Source organism: Mustelus asterias, chromosome 25, assembly GCF_964213995.1.
Source record: "Mustelus asterias chromosome 25, sMusAst1.hap1.1, whole genome shotgun sequence".
In the NCBI taxonomy this organism is placed as follows: Eukaryota; Metazoa; Chordata; class Chondrichthyes; order Carcharhiniformes; family Triakidae; genus Mustelus; species Mustelus asterias.
The window spans coordinates 19,149,934-19,168,611 of NC_135825.1; the positions used below are offsets into that span (position 1 = coordinate 19,149,934).

An 18,678-nucleotide genomic window follows, 5' to 3' on the forward strand; every position below is an offset into this window, starting at 1 on the left:
CCCAACATAGTGACTGCGCCTTTCCTGTTTCTAAGCTCCACCCAGAGTGACTCGTTACACGACTCCTCTGAATTGTCCTCCCTCTGCACCGCTGTAATATGCTCTCCAACTAATACCGCTACTCCCCCACCTCTTTTGGCCCCTCCTCTGTCTCGCCTAAAACACTTGTACCCTGGAATATTCAGCTGCCAGTCCTGTCCCTCTTTCAACCAAGTCTCTGTCACCGCAACCACATCCAACTTCCTCGTGCGTATTAAGGCCCCAAGTTCGTCTGTCTTACCTGCTACGCTCCTTGCATTGAAGTATAGGCACTCCAGACCTCCAGGCTCAGTGAGGTCGTCCTCCCCCAGAGTGCTCTTCTTCTTTGCCAGCCTTGTCCCAGCCCCAAGCTCGTCCCCAGCCACCACACTTATAGACCTAATAGTTTGATCCCCACCCCCCTGCCATACTAGTTTAAACCCCCCCGAACTGCACTAGCAAAGCTCCCAGCCAGGATATTTGTGCCCTTCCAACTTAGTTGTGACCCCTCCCTCTTGTACAGGTGCCATCCTCTCCTGAAAACCTCCCATTGATCTATGAAAATGAAGCCCTCCCTCCTGGACCAGTCCTTTAGCCAGGCATTCATTTGTACCAACTCCCTATTCTTAGCCTCACTGGCACGAGGCGTTTGATTTACCTCTGAAGTCTACTTTCCCACTTCAATCCTGGTTACTGCAGCTGTCTCTTTCACTCACAACACTTTTTCTGCTCTTCCCTTGCATTTTCCTGAACAATACCTTGGTCTCTTTCCTTAACTTCAGACTTCTTAAAATATTATTTCTGTCCCAATTCCCTGGTTATCTGGACTGTATTTGGTTGTTTGGGAAGTCTGCTTCTTGGCAGTTTCCTTGTCCTGTCCAGCTTGTCGTCTTCTGGCAGAGTGAGAGATGTTCACTCCCTGATGCCCTATCTTCAACCTCCAAATAAATTCAGCTAAAACTAAATTCAAAAAGCCTTTCTACCTCAAAAAGGGCATCCAGTTGCTAAACAATGGTCACATGTTTCTGCTAGACTTTATTTATTTTTCACACCGTAACCCTCTCTTAGCACAATAGAAGCACAGTTGGGACTGAACTAACGTGCCCACCCCCCCACCCCAGTAAACATTAAATTAGACCCACTTAAAGCTATACCTTATTTCTAATTTTTACCATTAGGGCGGCACGGTAGCACAGTGGTTAGCACTGCTGCTTCACAGCTCCAGGGTCCCGGGTTCGATTCCCGGCTTGGGTCACTGTCTGTGTGGAGTTTGCACATTCTCCTCGTGTCTGCGTGGGTTTCCTCCGGGTGCTCCGGTTTCCTCCCACAATCCAAAGATGTGCGGGTTCGGTTGATTGGCCAGATTAAAAAAATTGCCCCTTAGAGTCCTGGGATGCATAGGTTAGAGGGATTAGCGAGTAAAATATGTGGGGGTAGGGCCTGGGTGGGATTGTGGTCGGTGCAGACTCGATGGGCCGAATGGCCTCCTTCTGCACTGTAGGGTTTCTATGATTTCTATGATTCTATTACAACCATAAATCCCTTGAAACTACCTTTGCTTTCCCATATATTAAAAATATATATATAAAATATATGATAGAGAGAAAGAGGCACAGTATATTTTATTCATTTTCAGGATATAGGCATGCTGGAATGTATTGCCTGTTCCTGGATATCATTATGGCAGTGTTCATTTTTGTTCAAATGTTAGACAGGTATTTTCTTTGCATCTGGGTTTGTTGTAAGACAAATTGATAAAGATTGATTACTATGGTTAATCAACAATTCCATTGCCATTGTATCATGTGACTTCCAGGGTATTAGAAGATGAGCAAGATGGACCTTCCTCTTTCTTCATTTGGCAATTGTTATCATGGAATCATAGAAAAGTAACTCCACAAGAAGAGCAATTTCATCCATGGCGTCTCCACCAGCAATTTTGAAGAGCAATCCTGTTAGAGCCACGACTTGCTCTTTCATTATGTCACATTTTTTTCTTCAAGTATTTATACCATTCCTTTTTGAATGGAGTGAGTACTACTAAATATATATCCATCACCCTTCTGTGAAGTGCATTATGTAACCTATTGGATATGCCATGTCATTAAAACATGAAAATAACCATAAACTGTGTAAATCAAACTTTTTTTTTGCTTATTTAAAAATGAACTTTGCTGAACTAAAAGATGCTTGTCACAAGTCACCAGATGTCTGGAATTATAAGATGACCACTACGGCATTCTATGGATTGCAATGGAGACATGCCTTGAAATGTTGCTCACACCTGGGACTGTCAAAGTCCATTTCAGGAACGGACTACTGAAAGAAAGTGGACGTCATTTGCAACCTTATAAGCTTACCCCTCTAGTGGAGTCTGAGGATCTACCAAAACAATAGCTACCCGGAACAGGGTCACAATATGGATGTTGAATCTTTCTGAGATTAATGACTTGAGCTTTCTAAGCCACAAACAAAAGTCAGATCCAGACACCAGATAAACATTCCTTTATGAAATCATTGTGGAGGAAGAAGGTCACATGACTCGAGTGACCATTTTAAATCTCTATATAGAGTTGAGAACTAAGAAGCAGATCAGTCTCCCCATGTCTGCGTGGGTTTTCTCTGGGTGCTCCGGTTTCCTCCCACAGTCCAAAAATGTGCGGGTTAGGTTGATTGGCCATGCTAAAAAATTGCCCCTTAGTGTCCTGAGATGCGTACGTTAGAGGGATTAGCGGGTAAAATATGTAGGGATATGGGGGTAGGGCCTGGGTGGGGTTGTGGTCGGTGCAGACTCGATGGGCCGAATGGCCTCCTTCTGTACTGTAGGATTCTATGATCAATGATTTATCTACAACCGGCAAACCTCTGACAGCAAGACTCCAAGCTAACCAGTCTGCAACAAGTCTGTTTTGTCTCTTTGAAGTCTGTTTATTTGGAAGCAATTGGCCACCACCTGCCAAGTAGACCAAGCCTCTGAATATCGACTTCATCTCACCTTAAAGGAATTCTGCACTTCTGCTTTCAGCTAAGAACTCACCTGAATTGGAACTTCTCTATGTGGGAAACCCTTTTGGATTTGGACTCTCAACTCTGGAAATCACATGAAGTGAAATCTATTCATGTGGTTCTTTTTTAATGTTAAGTTGTTTGTAGTTGTAAAACCTCCTCTTTTCTATCTCCCTTACCATAGATTTGTCTGTATGTGAAGTTGTGATCATCCCCAGGTTTGAATGTATGAATAAACTAAACTTCCAATTGAATCAAATGAGAACTTGCTGAAGTTACTTTAAAAATTAGCTACACAAAGGGTTTTGAAGGATAAATGCCACATTCTATTTTAAGACAAAAACACCTCTGCTTATGGATAGATGGTGTGAGAATTAAGGAGTTCAGTTTTGTCTCTCCAGTCTGTAACAAATATAAGTGTTTTGTCCTGTGTCACCCCTGCTTTTTTGCTGATTACCTTAAATCTGTGTCTGGTTATTAATTCTTCAGCTATTGTAAAACATTTTTCTTTATTCTATTTAATCTTTTCACAATTTTAAACACCTGTATCACATCTCCCTGCAGCCTTCTCTCCTTTGAAGTGAACCAACCTCAACTTCTCCAGTCTATCCACATAACTCTAATCCCTGAAACCATTCTTGTAAACATCTACTGTGCTCTCTCCAAAGCTTTCATGTCCTTCTTAAGAATTGCTCACAATGTTACAGCTGGGGGAAAATTAGTGTTTTATGCAGGTTAAATATAGCTTCCTGGCTTTTGGTGCTCCATGCCTCTATTTACAAAGTGCAGGATTCCTTATGCTTTAATAGCTCTTTTATTAACCTATCCTTCCACCCTTAAAGTGTTGTACACAAGCACCGGGCCAGAACTCTTGTACTCCCTTTTAAACTGTATCATTTGAAATGAATTGTCTTTCCTCATTCTTGCTAATAAAATGTATCAACTCACATTTGTGAAGAATTTCATGATATGTTGTCCTCCCATTCCACCAGCCTGTCTATATCCTCTTTGAAATTTATTACTATCTTCTATACTTGCAAGCTTCATGTCATCTGTAACTTTTGAAATTGTGCACTGCGCCTCAAGTCCAAGTTAATGCACATCAAAAACAGCAGTGGTTCTGGTACTGAACCTTGGGAACACCACTATACGTCTCCATTTAGTTCGAAAACTACCATTCACAGCACTGTGTTTTTTAACCCATAGCCAATTTTGTATCCCTGCTGCTACTGTCCCTTTTATCCGATAGGCTTCAAATCTAATATAGGATATTTTATCAAGCATCTTTTGAAAGTCCATATACAGAAAACTGTCATTCACCCTCACTTTTACCTCATCAAAACACAATCAAATTAGTCAAACACAACTTTCCCTTGACAAATCCTGCTGGTTTTCCTTTATTAGTCCATGTTGTCCAAGTGACTATCAGTTTTCTCTCAGATTATTGATTCTAAAAGTTTCCCCACCACTAACATTAAACTAACTGGTCTGTAATTGCCAGTATGATTTATCTTTCTCTCTTTTCTTGAACAACAATGTAACATTTACAATCCACTGCACTTCACTAATCAAAGACCTACAGCAATTCTCAACCACAATTATATGATACCGACCTATTTTTCTGCTTGTTCTTTTTTTTTATCTCTATCTCTCTAAATTTGCCCTCTTTCCCTTTTTTTTTGCTCCTTTTGCTATCTGTAAATTTCATTTCACTCTTTATTGACCTGATTCCCAACTTTGTGTTTTGCAGTGTTTTTTTTCTCTATCCTTTTCTTTCATTAAGGAGATTACGTTCATGAGGACCCAAATGTGCCATTGGCATGGGTGCACCATAATCAGAACAACACTCTTGAAATTTGCAGCGCAGATATTGGGCAACGTTAATTACGAACACGGAAGTCCACTTAATGTTGCTTGCTGCAAAACTCGCCAATGAAGCAATTTCTGGCCTAAAATGTGTGGTGACTGCAGACACAAAATCCTGTCCTACCATAGTGTGATACAGCACACTGTAAAATCAACACAGTTCCTGTAACTTCCTGGCTTTTCAGTGTGAGATTTGGGTGATACCTCAAAGATGCGATGGGGAATCCCTCTTGGAAGTTCCCTGTAAGGGTTTATGTGGCAATTGTTCAGAAGCGTTAACTTCCTCTGGGCAATTGCACTGCACTGCGAAGCATCTGACGAAGTGATTTCAATTGCTAACTTCAGATGTTACACTAATAGTTATTCTGAAAGAGTTAGAAGAAATAAAAATACTTCTGACTTCAGCGTAACTATTTTAAACACTCAGACTGAGCCCCGCAAGGGATATACCCCTCACTACTGAACCCCCAGGATTCTCCTCCTGGCTCCCCGATGGTATTCCCCATCCCCAATCCCTCCCACAAGCGATTCCATGCCCCTCTGACCTGACATCTCCCCCAACCCCACACCGGCCTGACCTCACCCCTGGCCCAACATCCGCTCCCCCAACCTGGCCTAACCCTCCAGACCTGACCACCACTTCCCCAACCGATTGCCTACACCCGATCCCCATGTTTGACCCCTCATTCCATGATGTTCAACCCCCATGTTCAACCCACCCCATGTTTGACACCCCCCCCCAAGTACCTAATTTCCAACCTCCCCTCAATGTCCAGCCCCCCCCACCCTCCCCAAATGTCTGACACCATCCCCGATGTTCAATCCTCCTCCATGTCCGAACCCCCATTCGCCACATCCCTTCCACTTATTTTAGACTTCTCCCTGGTTTGATATTTTCAAAGGGATCTTTAAACTCACCTGCTTTATGGCAGCTACTGCCATCAAATAAGGGCATGCCCTCCTCCGCTCCGTTTCCTTTGGACTTCAATGCTGGAGCTGGAGACGTGCTGCATTGCCTGAATTTCACCCAGCCTGAGTCAGGAAGGTCGGGCGAATCAGGATTTTAAGCATTGATACATCCGACACTGTTTGTCACTCTGAGGATGTTATGGCCCATTAAAATAGACTTCATGGACAATCAAAAAAACAACCAGAAAGGAAATTTTGAAACAGTAAAACTAAAATGGTTAAAAGGAAACAAATAATGACAAATAACTTTGAGTCATTGTGTTTTATAGGAGACTGGAGTGGGGTGAAAGATTACACCAGATAGAAAGTAAAGACATGCATTTATATAGCATTTTTCATGATACCAGATATATCAAAGCATTTTAAAGGTAATGAAGTATTTTTGAAGTGTGGCCACTATTGTAATGCAGGAAGCAGGCAGCTAATTTGCACACAGCAAGCTCCCATATAGATCAATGTGATAATGACCAAATAAATCTGCCTTTTCATAGAGTTATACATACAGCCCTAAGGCCCATCAAGTCTGCATCAACAAAACTACACTAAATCTACACTAATCCCACTTTCCAGTGCTTGGCCCATAGTGTTGAATGATATGACATTTCAAGTGCTCATCTTTTTAAAAAGTTATGAGGTTTCCCATCTCTATTTTACTTCCAGTGTATTCCAGACTCTCACCACTCCCTGGGTGAAAACAATTTTCCTCAAATCCCCTCTGAACCTCCTGCCCCTCACCCTAAAATTATGCCCCCTTGTTATTGACCCTTCAATTAAAGGGAACAGCTGCTTCCTATCTACCCTGTCCATACCTCTCATAATTTTATACACCTCAATCAGACCTCCATCACCACAACTTGTTCTTCAGCTCCATCGGTAATGCCTAAAGTGGCGGCCAAGGGTAGGGCCCCCAAGAAGGGGTGAAGAAAGCAGCCATCAAGAAGCGTGTCAAGGGCGAGAAGAAGCACAAGAAGAGCTGCAAGGAAAGCTACATCATCTAGGTCTACAAGGTGCTGAAGTAGGTCCATCTGGACACCGATATCTCCTCCTCAGCTATGAGTGTCATCAACTCGTTCATCAACAACATCTTCGAACGCATTGTCTGTGAGGCTTCCTGCCTCATCAGCTACAGCAAGCGGCACACTATCTCCTTCTGGGAGATCCAGACCACTGTCCACCTCCTGCTGCCTGGCGAGCTGGCCAAGCACGCCATCTCCGAGGGCACCAAGGCGGTCACCAAGTACACCAATTGCAAGTAATGAGTGTCTCTTGACAAAGACATACCATGCTCAAAGAAAAACAAAATCAGATCCCCTCTCAGCCTTCTCTGCTTTAAAGAAAACAACCTGCGCCTATTCAGCCTCTCTTCATAGCTCAAATGCTCCATCCAGTCAATATCCTGCTGAATCTCTTCTGCACACAGTACTCCAGCTGTGGTCTAACAAAAGTTTTGTATAGTTCCAACGTAATCCCCCGTGCTCTTATAATCCATGCCATAACCGATAAAAGCAAATGTCCTGTATGCCTTCTTAACTACCCTATTAACCTGTCCTGCCACCTTCAGGGATCTGTGAACAAGCATCCCAGGATCTCTTTTAGCTTCCTGGTGTCCTACCATTCATTGAGTACTCCCTTGTCTTGTTACTTTATTACTCCTTCCAAAGTGCATCACGTCACATGCATTGTGATGTAGAGGAACATAGGAACAGGAGTAGATCATTCATCCCCTCGAGCCCGCTTTGCCATTCGATAAGATCATGGCTGATCTGTGGCCTAACTCCATGTACCTGCCCTAGGCCCATATCCCTTGGTACCCCTGCTCAATAAAAAATTGTCTATCTCAGACTTAAACCTAACAATTGAACCAGCATTCACCACCGCTTGAGAAAGAGAGAACATCCCTCCTGAACAGCTTGGCCCTAAGTTTTAGATTATGGCCTTTGGTTCTCGAGCCTTCAACTAGTGGAAACAGTTTATCCTTAGAGGAATAAACATTCGCTGTGGGTAACTCCCCTATTCTTCAAAATAATGTCATGGGATCTTTTATGACTACTTGTCGGGGTTGACGGGAAGACGGCACCTCTGATGGGGCAGTACTCCCCCAGTACTGCACTGAAGTGGATGTGTGTGTGTGTTCACTAGACTGGGGTGGGACTTGAACCTGACAATTGAGTCAGGGCTAACATTATGGGAAGATTGCCCGAAACTCTCCCCATGTCTATGCAAGTTTCCCTCTGGGTGCCGGGGTTCCCTCCCACAGTCCGAAGGTGCATGGGTTGGGTGATTGGTCATGTTGAACTGCCCCTTAGCAGGGTGACTGGCAGGGTAAAATAGGAGAGGTTACAGGGGGATTGTGGTCAGTGCAACTATGGATGGGCAATAAATGCTGGCAAGGCCAGCGATGCCCATGTTCCACGAATGAATAAGAGAAGTTCGATGGGTTGAATGGCCTCTTTCTGCACTGTAGGGATTCTATTCTATGAAATTTGGTGTTAATGACGGGAAAGAAGAGAAAAATAATCACGAGAGGGGGGGTTTCCCAGACTGTGCTGGGGCTGACGACAGGCTTGCTGGTGGGGACGGAGGTTTCCCCATTACTGTCGCTGCTACAGAGTGGTGACTTATTCACTGCGGGGGAGGGGATGGGAGTGGGAGGGGGCGCGAGGGGGAGGGGCTCACGCGCTCTTTAAAAGGGAGCGGCGCGAGCCCAACGTCTCCAACTGTCAGCCGGGGCTGGACGCCAGAGCGACTGCGCCGATTAATAGTCACCATGCCCATAGCGTCAGCCGCGCAGTCGGCGGCAGCACCGCCACTGGGCAGCAATTACCTGAGCGCTTATTCTTTCGCCCAACAGGAGGAGGCGGAGGAGTTCGCCCCCCAGTACCAAAAACCCGGCATACAGCGGCGCTCCTCGGGCGGCATGAGGTCGGGCGAGCTCATCTTGCGCTGCGTCCTGCTGGGGGGCAACTGCGGCGAGATGCCGGCGCAGTATCCCGCCGGTGCCGGTCTGGTGAAGATGGCCAGAGCAGCTGGTGGTGGTGGAGGCGGCGGAGTTGGGGGGATGGCGCAGGGCCGCCGGGTCAGGGTGAAGCCGGGAGCCTCCAAACCCCGAGATGTCCGGACCATCTTCCACCAAGCCGAGGATCCCAGAGTCCCGGAGGAGAGGGGAGAGGGACATTGCTTCGTTGGGTGTTCCGTGCACACTTGGTGCGATTATTGTGGCAACCTGTGCAATGAAGCTGTCAGGTGTAAAAGTGAGTGCATTGCAACTGTAATTCCTTGGCTAATTAACACTGGTTGGACTAAAATAATTGTTGATTCACTGGAAGTTTGGTGGGTTTTTTCGCTGAATTTTGCCACAATTACTCTGATCCAGCAAGTGAGTCTATTTGCATATGTTTGCTGTGGCTAAATACAATCCTACTATAAACATGCAAATATTGATGTTAACACTGCTCCCATGCCTGTGTTTGCTTGTTTGGGTGTGAAGTTATTTGTTGATTTCCGTCATCTGCGGGCTACTGGATGTAAACCTCCAATCTTGCTGATTTTGACTTTGGGGTTTTCCTCGTCATTAATCACCACTGAAAAAAAATCCATCCTGCCCATTGCTGGATTCTTGCCCTGACAGCAAGAGAAGTCTGAAGGAGGGGGTTAAGGGTGTTCGGGCCGGTGGGATTGTTTTCTTTCATGAAAGATACTTTTATGAAATCTACTGCACAATACTTTTTCAAAAATCGTGATTGTTTTGCTTTCGTAAATTCACCAGTATGGAAAGCTATGTTAAGAATATTGGGCTGGATTTTATCTATCTCTTGCCCCCCCTCCCCCCCACTTTGCTTTTGGCAGGGGGTGATGGGGGCATGTAAAATAGATCAGGTGGCTAGGCCACCGCTTTCTTGCCCACCTTCAAGTTAACCCCTTGTAATATGCTGGAATCTGCAGTCTTCCTGCCAAATAGCAATATAAATTGGGCTTGCTAACAAGCCTATTGACCTAAATAATAGACTGCCCATGCCAACCGTATTTTGGCACAGGCACGAGTGGGCTGACTATTTTTAACATACAGATGAGAAAAGGTGGAAAGGAGGCCCACCTTGTTCGGGATGGGGCACTGCTCATAGCACCCCCCTCCCAAGCTGTCACACCCCCCTCTGCCACTTGCCCTCCTGAACCCAGCCTCTCTCTTTCACCACCATATTTCTTTTCCCCCACCCAGATCCTTCTGCCCTAAAATCCTGGGACATTTTCTGGGCAGCCATGATCACCTTTGTTGTCCTCTCGGCAATATTGGCAGGGCTCTCAAGGGTAGGAATTCCTCTCACTGAGGGGTGGAAATCCTACTATCATCCCTGTGTGTATTGGCTGTTGAGTGGGCTTGTTTTGGTCATGTCAGCTTCTGGATGATTCCCCACTCTCTCATTATCCACCGCCCACCCCTTGTAAAATGCAGCTTGTAAGGTGCAATTTTAGTTTGGATCTGTGAACATCCAAGCTTTCTTTTGACCATTTAATTTTCAAAACTTGGGTAAGGTATACATTTCCTGTCTGCAAATATTACTTTCTGTTGTCACAATTTTTGGTCATCCCTTTCTGTTAATATTTCCCATTGCCAAGTAAACATTTTCCATTCAATGTTATGGCGTAGTTGCAGACTTTGACCACTAGGCTGCTGCTTGGAGTAAGTTTCTGAAGTCTTCGGTGAGTGTGTGTGAGATTCAGCTGTGTCACCAACTGATCATAGGAAATTCCATAGGCATTTGGAAAGCAAATAAACAACATTTAATCATAATAAAAAATAAGGCTGATGGTGCTTGTTGTTTTTCCCCTGTTCGGACGGAATTCCACATTGGCCCAAAACCTCAACCCCCCTCCTCGGGTGAGGTGCCCCACAGCCTGAGCTGCCTCGCAGAAATGTCCTCCGTGCCTTTTTCTACCGCGCGGAGGCGTTTCCTGTGCGGGCTGCTGCTGCACACCTTCCACTACCGCGCCCTCGCCTGTCGCCCGGATACACCTTGGCGGGCCTTGTTGCCGCAGGGCGGCGGAGGTCCCCGCTGGAGGTTCCTCTACGGAGGGATCTCCCCCAATTACGTCGGGGACCTGGGGTGGAGGGTGATGCATGCAGCAGTTCCGCACAACCGTAGGATTCACTGGTTCACGGGCTCAGGAGACTGCCCTTTCTGTGGCCTTGTGGAGTCCGTGGACCATGTCTACGTTTTGTGTCTTAGGCTGCACTCTCTTTTTGTTTTCCTAAAGTACCTTTTATTGATGTTTTGTTTGCACTTCAGTCCCACGCTCCTGATCTACGGACACCCGGTGCGGAGAGGGGAGGGTCGGGATGGTGACCTCGTGAACCTGCTCCTGGGCCTGGCGAAACGCGCCATTTACCGGTCCAGGCAGCGGGAGATTGAGGGGGCTGTCCATCCTGACTGTCTGCCCCTCTACCGCGGCTACGTTCGTGGCCAGGTGTCCCTGGAGAGGGAGCATGCGGTGTCCACAGGCGTGGTTGATGCCTTCTGCGCCCGTTGGGCACCGCAGGGGTTGGGGTGCGTTATTGACCCTGACAATCACATTTTAATTTGATGTTTTTAAGTTTCCTTTGTACTTTGATTTCTGTTCGGGCTGTTCCCCCTCCTTTTGGGGAGCTGCCCCTTTTACTTTGTCCTGACGTAATCTGAGTTTGTTTATTTGGTTTGACCTAAAAAGAGGGCACAGAAGATGTACATCAAGTTTGAGTGGACAGATGCATGATTTCCTTCCTAAACCTCATTACCTCCTCTTTCTACTTTCAGTCCTTTAAAATTAACCAACTGTTTGGTCATGTATGGCTTGGTGTCAAATTTTGTTTTATAACTGCTCCGGTTTCCTCCCACACTCCAAAGATATATGGGTTGGGTTGACTGGTCACGTTAAATTGCCCTCTGGTGTCAGGGTGATTCGCAGGGTAAATACATGGGGTTACATGGGTGAGGCCTGGGTGGGATTGTTGTCGTCGTAGGCTCAATGGGCACTGTAGGGATTCTGATTATCTAAGATAACTCATTTGGGAGGTGTCTTGGGACGTTGAAGACCCGATTTTAAATACAAGTTAGTTTTAGTTGTTGGAGATTTTTTGCTTTCTCTCCCTTAACTCAGTCTTTCTTTTCCTCTTTATCTCTCTTCTGTACCTGTTTTGACACTGAATTCATTCATTGTACACTTCCTTCTGTGTCCTTGAGCTGTTAATTTCACATTCCTTCAACTGGTTAAGGAGGTGAACCATTGCATGCCATTTCCCCTTCTGCGGCATTATCCATCACACTTCCAGCAGTATGTCATGCAAAAAAACTAAACCAAAAGCAAGTCTAATATTGAATTATGTGAGGTGTCTTGTCACAGTAAATTATGGCCTAAAAAATTAAAATTAATTGGGTAACAAAGTAAATAATGGGCCTCATGATGCACTGTTACTTTGAATAAATATGTTTTAATGTAGATTGATATAGCCCAATTCCCATTTGCACTGCTTATGGTGCTTTTGCCTGTGGTGGTATAACATGAAAATGAATTGTCCCAAAGCAGTGGAAATTTTTTGTACATGTGTCCCGAACGCAGCTGTAAGATAAATGTGAAATCCTGACTGCACATTGCAGTGAGATTGATATCTGTATTATACTGGTCCTCTTAAAGAATGTCATTTTGGGCTGAACACCTTGCAGACTTCCAGCTCATATGCCACAATGCTGAATTAAACATTTGTATTCATTGATGGAATGGTTGCAGCACAGAAGGAGGCCATTCAACTCTGTTTGTGCCTGCTCTGTGCAAGAGCATTTCGCCTAGTCCCACTCACCTGCCGTTTTCCCCATAGCCCTGCAAATTATTTTCTGTTCAGATAATTATTCAATTTTCTTCTGAAGGCTGTGATTGAATCTGCCTCTACTACATCCTCTGGCAGTGCATTACAGGTCCTAACCAGTCACTGCATAAAATGGATTTCTATCATATATCCTCTTAAACAAAAGTTGACATTGTGTCGCATAAGGAGATGGACAGGTGAACAGAAGCTAGGTCAAAGAGATTTGAAGGAGTATATTTTTTATTCTTTTCATGGGATGTAGGTGTCACTGGGAAGGCCTGCATTTATTGCCCTTCCTTAATTGCCTATGTAGCTTGCTTGGCTGAGAAGCTTGCTTCAGGGGACAGTTGAGAGTCAAGAGTTATTGCTCTGGGTCTGGAGTCGCGTGTAGGCCAGCTCAGGTAAGGGTGACAGATTTCATACGCTTTAAAGCGTATTAGTGAACCAGATAAGTTTTTTTTTGGTATTTTGATTTTTTTTAATTATTCAATTGAATTCAAGTCCCACCAGCTGCCATGGTGGGATTTGGACGTGTGTTCCCCGGGCATTTGCCTAGGCATCTGAGTTACTAGTCCAATGACATCACCATCACATTACCTCTTGATGAAGGAGTGAGAGGCTTGGGAAGGAAATTCCAGAATTTGGGGCCTAGGCAACTGAAGGTACGATACCAGTCGTAAAGCAGTTGAAATCAAGGATCCAAAATTGGAGGAATGTAGAGATCTGGCAGGGTTGTCAGGCTGGAGAAGGTTGGAGATAAAAAAGGGCAAGACCATGAAGGGATTTAAATACGAATTTTAAATTTGAGACACTGCTAGACTGTAACCTAATGTAGAACAGTGAGCACAGGTTTGATTGGTGATTGTAACTGGTGTGAGTTAGAATACGGGTCGCAGAGTTTTAGATGAGCTGAACAAAGAACGCCTTGGAATGGTTTAGTCTGTAGATTATAAGGGCATGGCTATTGTATTTCAGCAGCTAAGGGCAGATTAAAGCTTAACATTACTGTAATAGTTATTCCAGTATTGCAGCTTTATTAGCGTGATGTTGATCCTCATGAAATGAAATAAATACTTAAGACCTAACTTTTACTAAAAGAAAAATGGACGGGAAAATTGAGATGTTTACAATTTCACCTATTCTTTATTTCCTGTTATTCACTGTTCTACTTTTTAACATTAATTTTACTTTTTTCTACTTGATCAAATCTATATTTTCATTAATTGGATCTTTTTAAAAAAATATATATTTTTAGAAGTAACTTTATTTGTTCACTTTAGCAGTAGGATCAGCATTTCGGTTACTAAAATTTTGGCCTTAAAGTAATTGGGGAACAGTAAAGCATACAAATATGTCAATGTTTTTTTATGTGCCAAAGTGGAAGAGGCTTTGTAAATAAACAAATTTATTAAAATAAACATTGGAAAGGTTAGTAACTGTAAAAATCAAAACCAATTAGTTTAGTAATACTTTATTAAAATAGCAGCATCTATTTAATGGATTTGTGCAGTTAATAACTAAACGCTGAAGGACTGATTTTAAAATGTTGTATTAAAAGCATAGAGTCTCACTTGCTGGAAATATCTGTTGGAAAGCAATAGATGCAAACTCTGATTTGCATTCTGGAAAATGTACACTACTTCCTGACTTTTTAAAATGCTATGGAAAATGAGTGACAGTAGGCAGTGGTTTTATTGCAAAATAATCCACAGAATAATGTCAGACAACATGACTTGTATGCCTGTGGGTTTTTGCAGTAGTATCTGTCTTCTTTGAAATGGTGAGGTAAACTACTCCCTGTCTCATCACACCAGGCAAGTAGAGTAGCCTCACTGCTGTACAGCGTATGGTCGTACAGCATGTACATGAATAATAGTATTTCAAAGTTGATGAACACAATTGCTGTTCTAATGTTAAAGGTATTTTTTCCTCCTCACTAATTTCCCCTCGCATACTTTTTTTTCCCCTTCCCCACCTCTCTATCTCTCTCTCTTTTTCCTTCTTGGTTTCTAGCAGAGGAACTCAGTTTCCTGCTTTGTGTTAAGTTTTTTTTTAGTTAAGAGGGATGAAGCCCTTCAGTTGTCCAAATCTTCGCTCATTTTGTTTGGGAATTCTGGGTACCTAGGCTTCATTGCCTAGAATTACGTGTGAGAGCAATGAACATATTTGTGAAAGAAGGCCATTAATGATAATCTTGTCGAAAATAACATTCTTGAATTTTCAACAGTAGAAAGGAACAGGATACAATGGTCAACATTGAAGGGGGTTTTGATTTGTTTGGGGTTAGTGGGATAAAAGACTAATTTACATCCTTTATACTAATTATCCCTTTTAAAATCGTAAATATGTATATAATGAATGCTTTCATAGTTTTGCTCTAGCAAAGCAGTGGAAGCCATCTCCTGTTAATCAGAAAAAATGCCAGCACTGTTTGTCTTTGGTCTACAGAGTAGCTGGAATAATTGTATATTAAAAGCAGTAATGCAGATGATATTTTGTGTTTTCAGATGTCATTTTCTGTAAGATGTTCATGCTTTACAGCATGTTAAACCTTTATGTTTCCTGAACAGTACAGATTATGCAATAGCAATTGACCTATTTCACAGGAGGTTCGGTTCCGTTCAAGCTCAATTGTTTTTGGGTAACTTTGAATATCATTAATGATTGTCCAGCTCCTAACTTGGGAAGGAGAGATATTCACCAAGGTAATAATATACTATGAGCACTAGTTTATATATTAAAGAATATATCTGCTAAAATAACCTTCACTGGATTATTATTAATAAAATATAGCAATAGTTGAGAATGCAAGTCCAATTTGGGATTCTGAGCTTTATAATGAGTCCAACAGTCAGATTGGCACAGCTCGCGATTCACAATCTGGGAGGAATCTCTCTTTTTCTTGAATTTAAAAAATATAAGAAAAAGCTGAAGCATCTCTTATTACAGTTTAATCAATCATTCTTTTCTTTAAAAACTGCAGAAAACTTTGAAATAAAAAGAAAAAATGCTCAGCAGGTTATGTAGCATCTGTGGAAAAACAAGTTTATGGTGTAATCTTTCAATAGAATGGTCCCTGCAAGGTTAACTTTATTTTTCTCTCCACAGATGCTGGCTGACCTGTTGAGTTTCCAGTATCTGTAGTATTTTGTTTTGTATTAGAAAATTTTGAAATTGGCCTATGATTATTCACCATGTCATTGTGACGTGAAATTCAATCCTTACTTTTCATTTGAGTACCGCATGCATAATTGTGCATGAGTTTCTGGCACTTTTCTTGGCAAACAGTACATTTGTACAATTTTTGTGAATTTCCTACAGACTAGTCTTACACAAAAGTATTCACAAAACATCAGTAACAACAGATGAAGGGGTGTTTTTCTTGACAATGTTGTACTATTGTTAAAATCATTTTATTAATGACCAGAGGAATATATAACTTATGGTCTTGAGGTTATTGGGTGTTTTGCTTGAGTTTGTGTTCCTGTAATCAAGAAACACCATAAACTCAAGTACTTAAAAATGTTAAAATGCTGTTGAAAAGTACACCGTATTTGAATTTGTTACAGATATCCAAAAACACGTTTATCTTGACAGGATGGGGTATGAGCCTCAAATAAAAATCAATATTTTAACCAATCACTTATGAGAATTATATTTTAACATAATTGGGGAGCAAAAAGTCAAGCTGATTTGAAAAATATGATAAAAATGCATTTAAAAAGAACAGAATATTGAGTTGGACATTCGAGACAATTGCAGTTGATGGTGAAAATCATCTAGCTTGGTGCTTGTGTTGAGACCTGTGTTTTTTGTGCCTCCACTGAGGAAAGAAATTCACTTTCAAGGTAAATGTAGCAGTGGTGGAGTTTTTTCGCAAACATGATTTGTGGAGTTTCCAAGTCCTTCACATCTGGTATAAGAGTCAAGCTGTGCTGTAAGATGTACAACTGTCCTGTGAGATGCACACTTGGCAAGATTATTGCATACTTCAGTTTTTGGCATTCAGATATGATGATGGAAAAGGTCCTTTTTTAAAAAAAAATTCTCATTTGAGTGTTTAACAGCCTGCCTTCCAAATTGAAAGAATTCATCTCTCCATGTTCTGTTGTCTGGCCCTAGATTTCCCTGTGACATTTTTGTAATAAAAGCTGAATGCTTACAACTTTTCTTGTGTACAATGAATGAGGCAGCAAGGCACAGTGGTTAGTACTACTGCCTCACGGGACCAGGGACCCGGGTCTGGCCTCAGGTGACTATCTGTGTGGCAGTTGCACATTCTCCCCATGTATGCGAGGGTTTTCTCTGGGTGCTCCGGTTTCCTCCCACAGTCCAAAGATATGGGGGTTAGATTGATTAGCCATGCTGAATTGGCCCTTACTGTCTGGGGGATTAGCTGGGTAAATACCTTTCATAGAATCCCTACAGTGCAGAAGGAGGCCATTCAGCCCATCGAGTCTGCACAGACACCAGTTTCAACCAGGCCCTACCCTGGTACCCCACATATTTACCCTACTAATCTTTCTAACCGACGCATCACGAGACACTAAGGGGCAATTTAGCATGCCAATCAACCTAACCCGCTCATCTTCGGAGTGTGGGAGGAAACCGGGTAGATTACATGGGGTTACAGGATAGGGCCTGGGTGGGATTGTTGTTGTTGTTGCAGGCTTGATGGGCTGAATGCCCTCTTTCTGCACTGTAGGGATTCTAGGAATGGATATTTTACTATGGTTATGCTTATTTCCTGAATTATTATTACACACAAATTGAGGCAGAGACTGTAAAATGGGTCATAACATTGAACACTATTTGGTTCAAATTTGTCATTGAGGCAGATACAAAGTGTTGCAAAGTTGGATAGAGTAATTATAGATTGGGAGGTAGGAAGTTAGAATTTGATTGTAAAATGCTAGGGGGGAATGCATTGCATGGTCCCTTTAAAAGGTGGTGCTTTTTCTGTGCTAATGCAAGTACATTGAAAGCCCAAACTGAAACATTAGTATCAAAAAGCCAATTCAATTTGAATCCGGCACTTAGATACCAAAAACCTATTAAATTTAAATCTGATGGTTTTGACAACCTAGAACCAATCCTATTGTGAGAAATATTGATATTTCATCACAGGTATAAAAGAAGGGGGCGGTGGAATGAAGAGGAGAGAGCAACAGCCACCTGCCAGAGCTCTCGGCTCTCAAGAGAGAATCACTGGCTCTCATAGCTTCATCGATATCTCCGAGAAAGCACCATCTAGATAGCAAATGTATCAAAGAAGTTCCAGACAGAAGAATCAACAGAGAAAGCCCAGAATCTTCCAGGAGAGACACAACCTGGTTGTAATTTAGTGACTATATGCTATTTTATTTGAACAGCATACCAGAAGAATCTTCTCTTATTGGGAGTATTTACTAGCTAGAAGGGATTTATTTAGTTTGTTACTAGTTTAGTCAATTTGTTCACTGTTAGAAAAATAAATTGTTACATAGTGATTTTAGAGTGGGTGTCAGGGATTTATTTTGTATTAAACCACTTGAAGTTGCTGAAGAGAAGTTCACACCACTTCACACACCTTTTACAGATTATAAGGCAAGGTGCTCCTCTTTGGGTGTTTTGATGTTAGTTCTCAGAGGGGAGGATCAATCTCTGCTTTATAACACAAGTCTGTAAAAATAAAGCCTTATGATGTAACTTGTAATTAAATAATTGTTTTTTTGGGCAGAAACCACAGTTTGCTTCTTGTATTTTCTTTGCAATATAGTAGTTCACCACATGACTGTGATAATGTATGCTATCAGTCTGCTGCTTTGCTCTGCTGAACCTGTAGCAATTATTTCATCGATATAGTACAAAGGATATATTGCCATAATCAGACCCTCATCGTACTTGATAAAGATGATCTACTGGTTTAGTCCATTCATGTAATGTATCCTTAGCAGTAGTGAATAACTTGTTAAATGTCCTTTAAAATGGTCAGTTATACCTTG

The 18,678-nt window shown here is 42.6% G+C and overlaps 1 protein-coding gene across 1 annotated transcript in view; it reads left to right on the forward strand.

Moving 5' to 3' along the window:
* The first annotated feature begins 8,721 nt into the window (after window positions 1-8,721).
* Window positions 8,722-18,678, forward strand: part of LOC144511838 (ras association domain-containing protein 5-like) — a 130,413-nt gene continuing 120,456 nt past the window's right edge. The window contains exon 1 of the mRNA XM_078242205.1: window positions 8,722-9,110. Coding sequence (XP_078098331.1) covers window positions 8,777-9,110 — 334 coding nt within the window. The 5' untranslated portion in view covers window positions 8,722-8,776. The remainder of the gene's footprint in view (window positions 9,111-18,678) is intronic.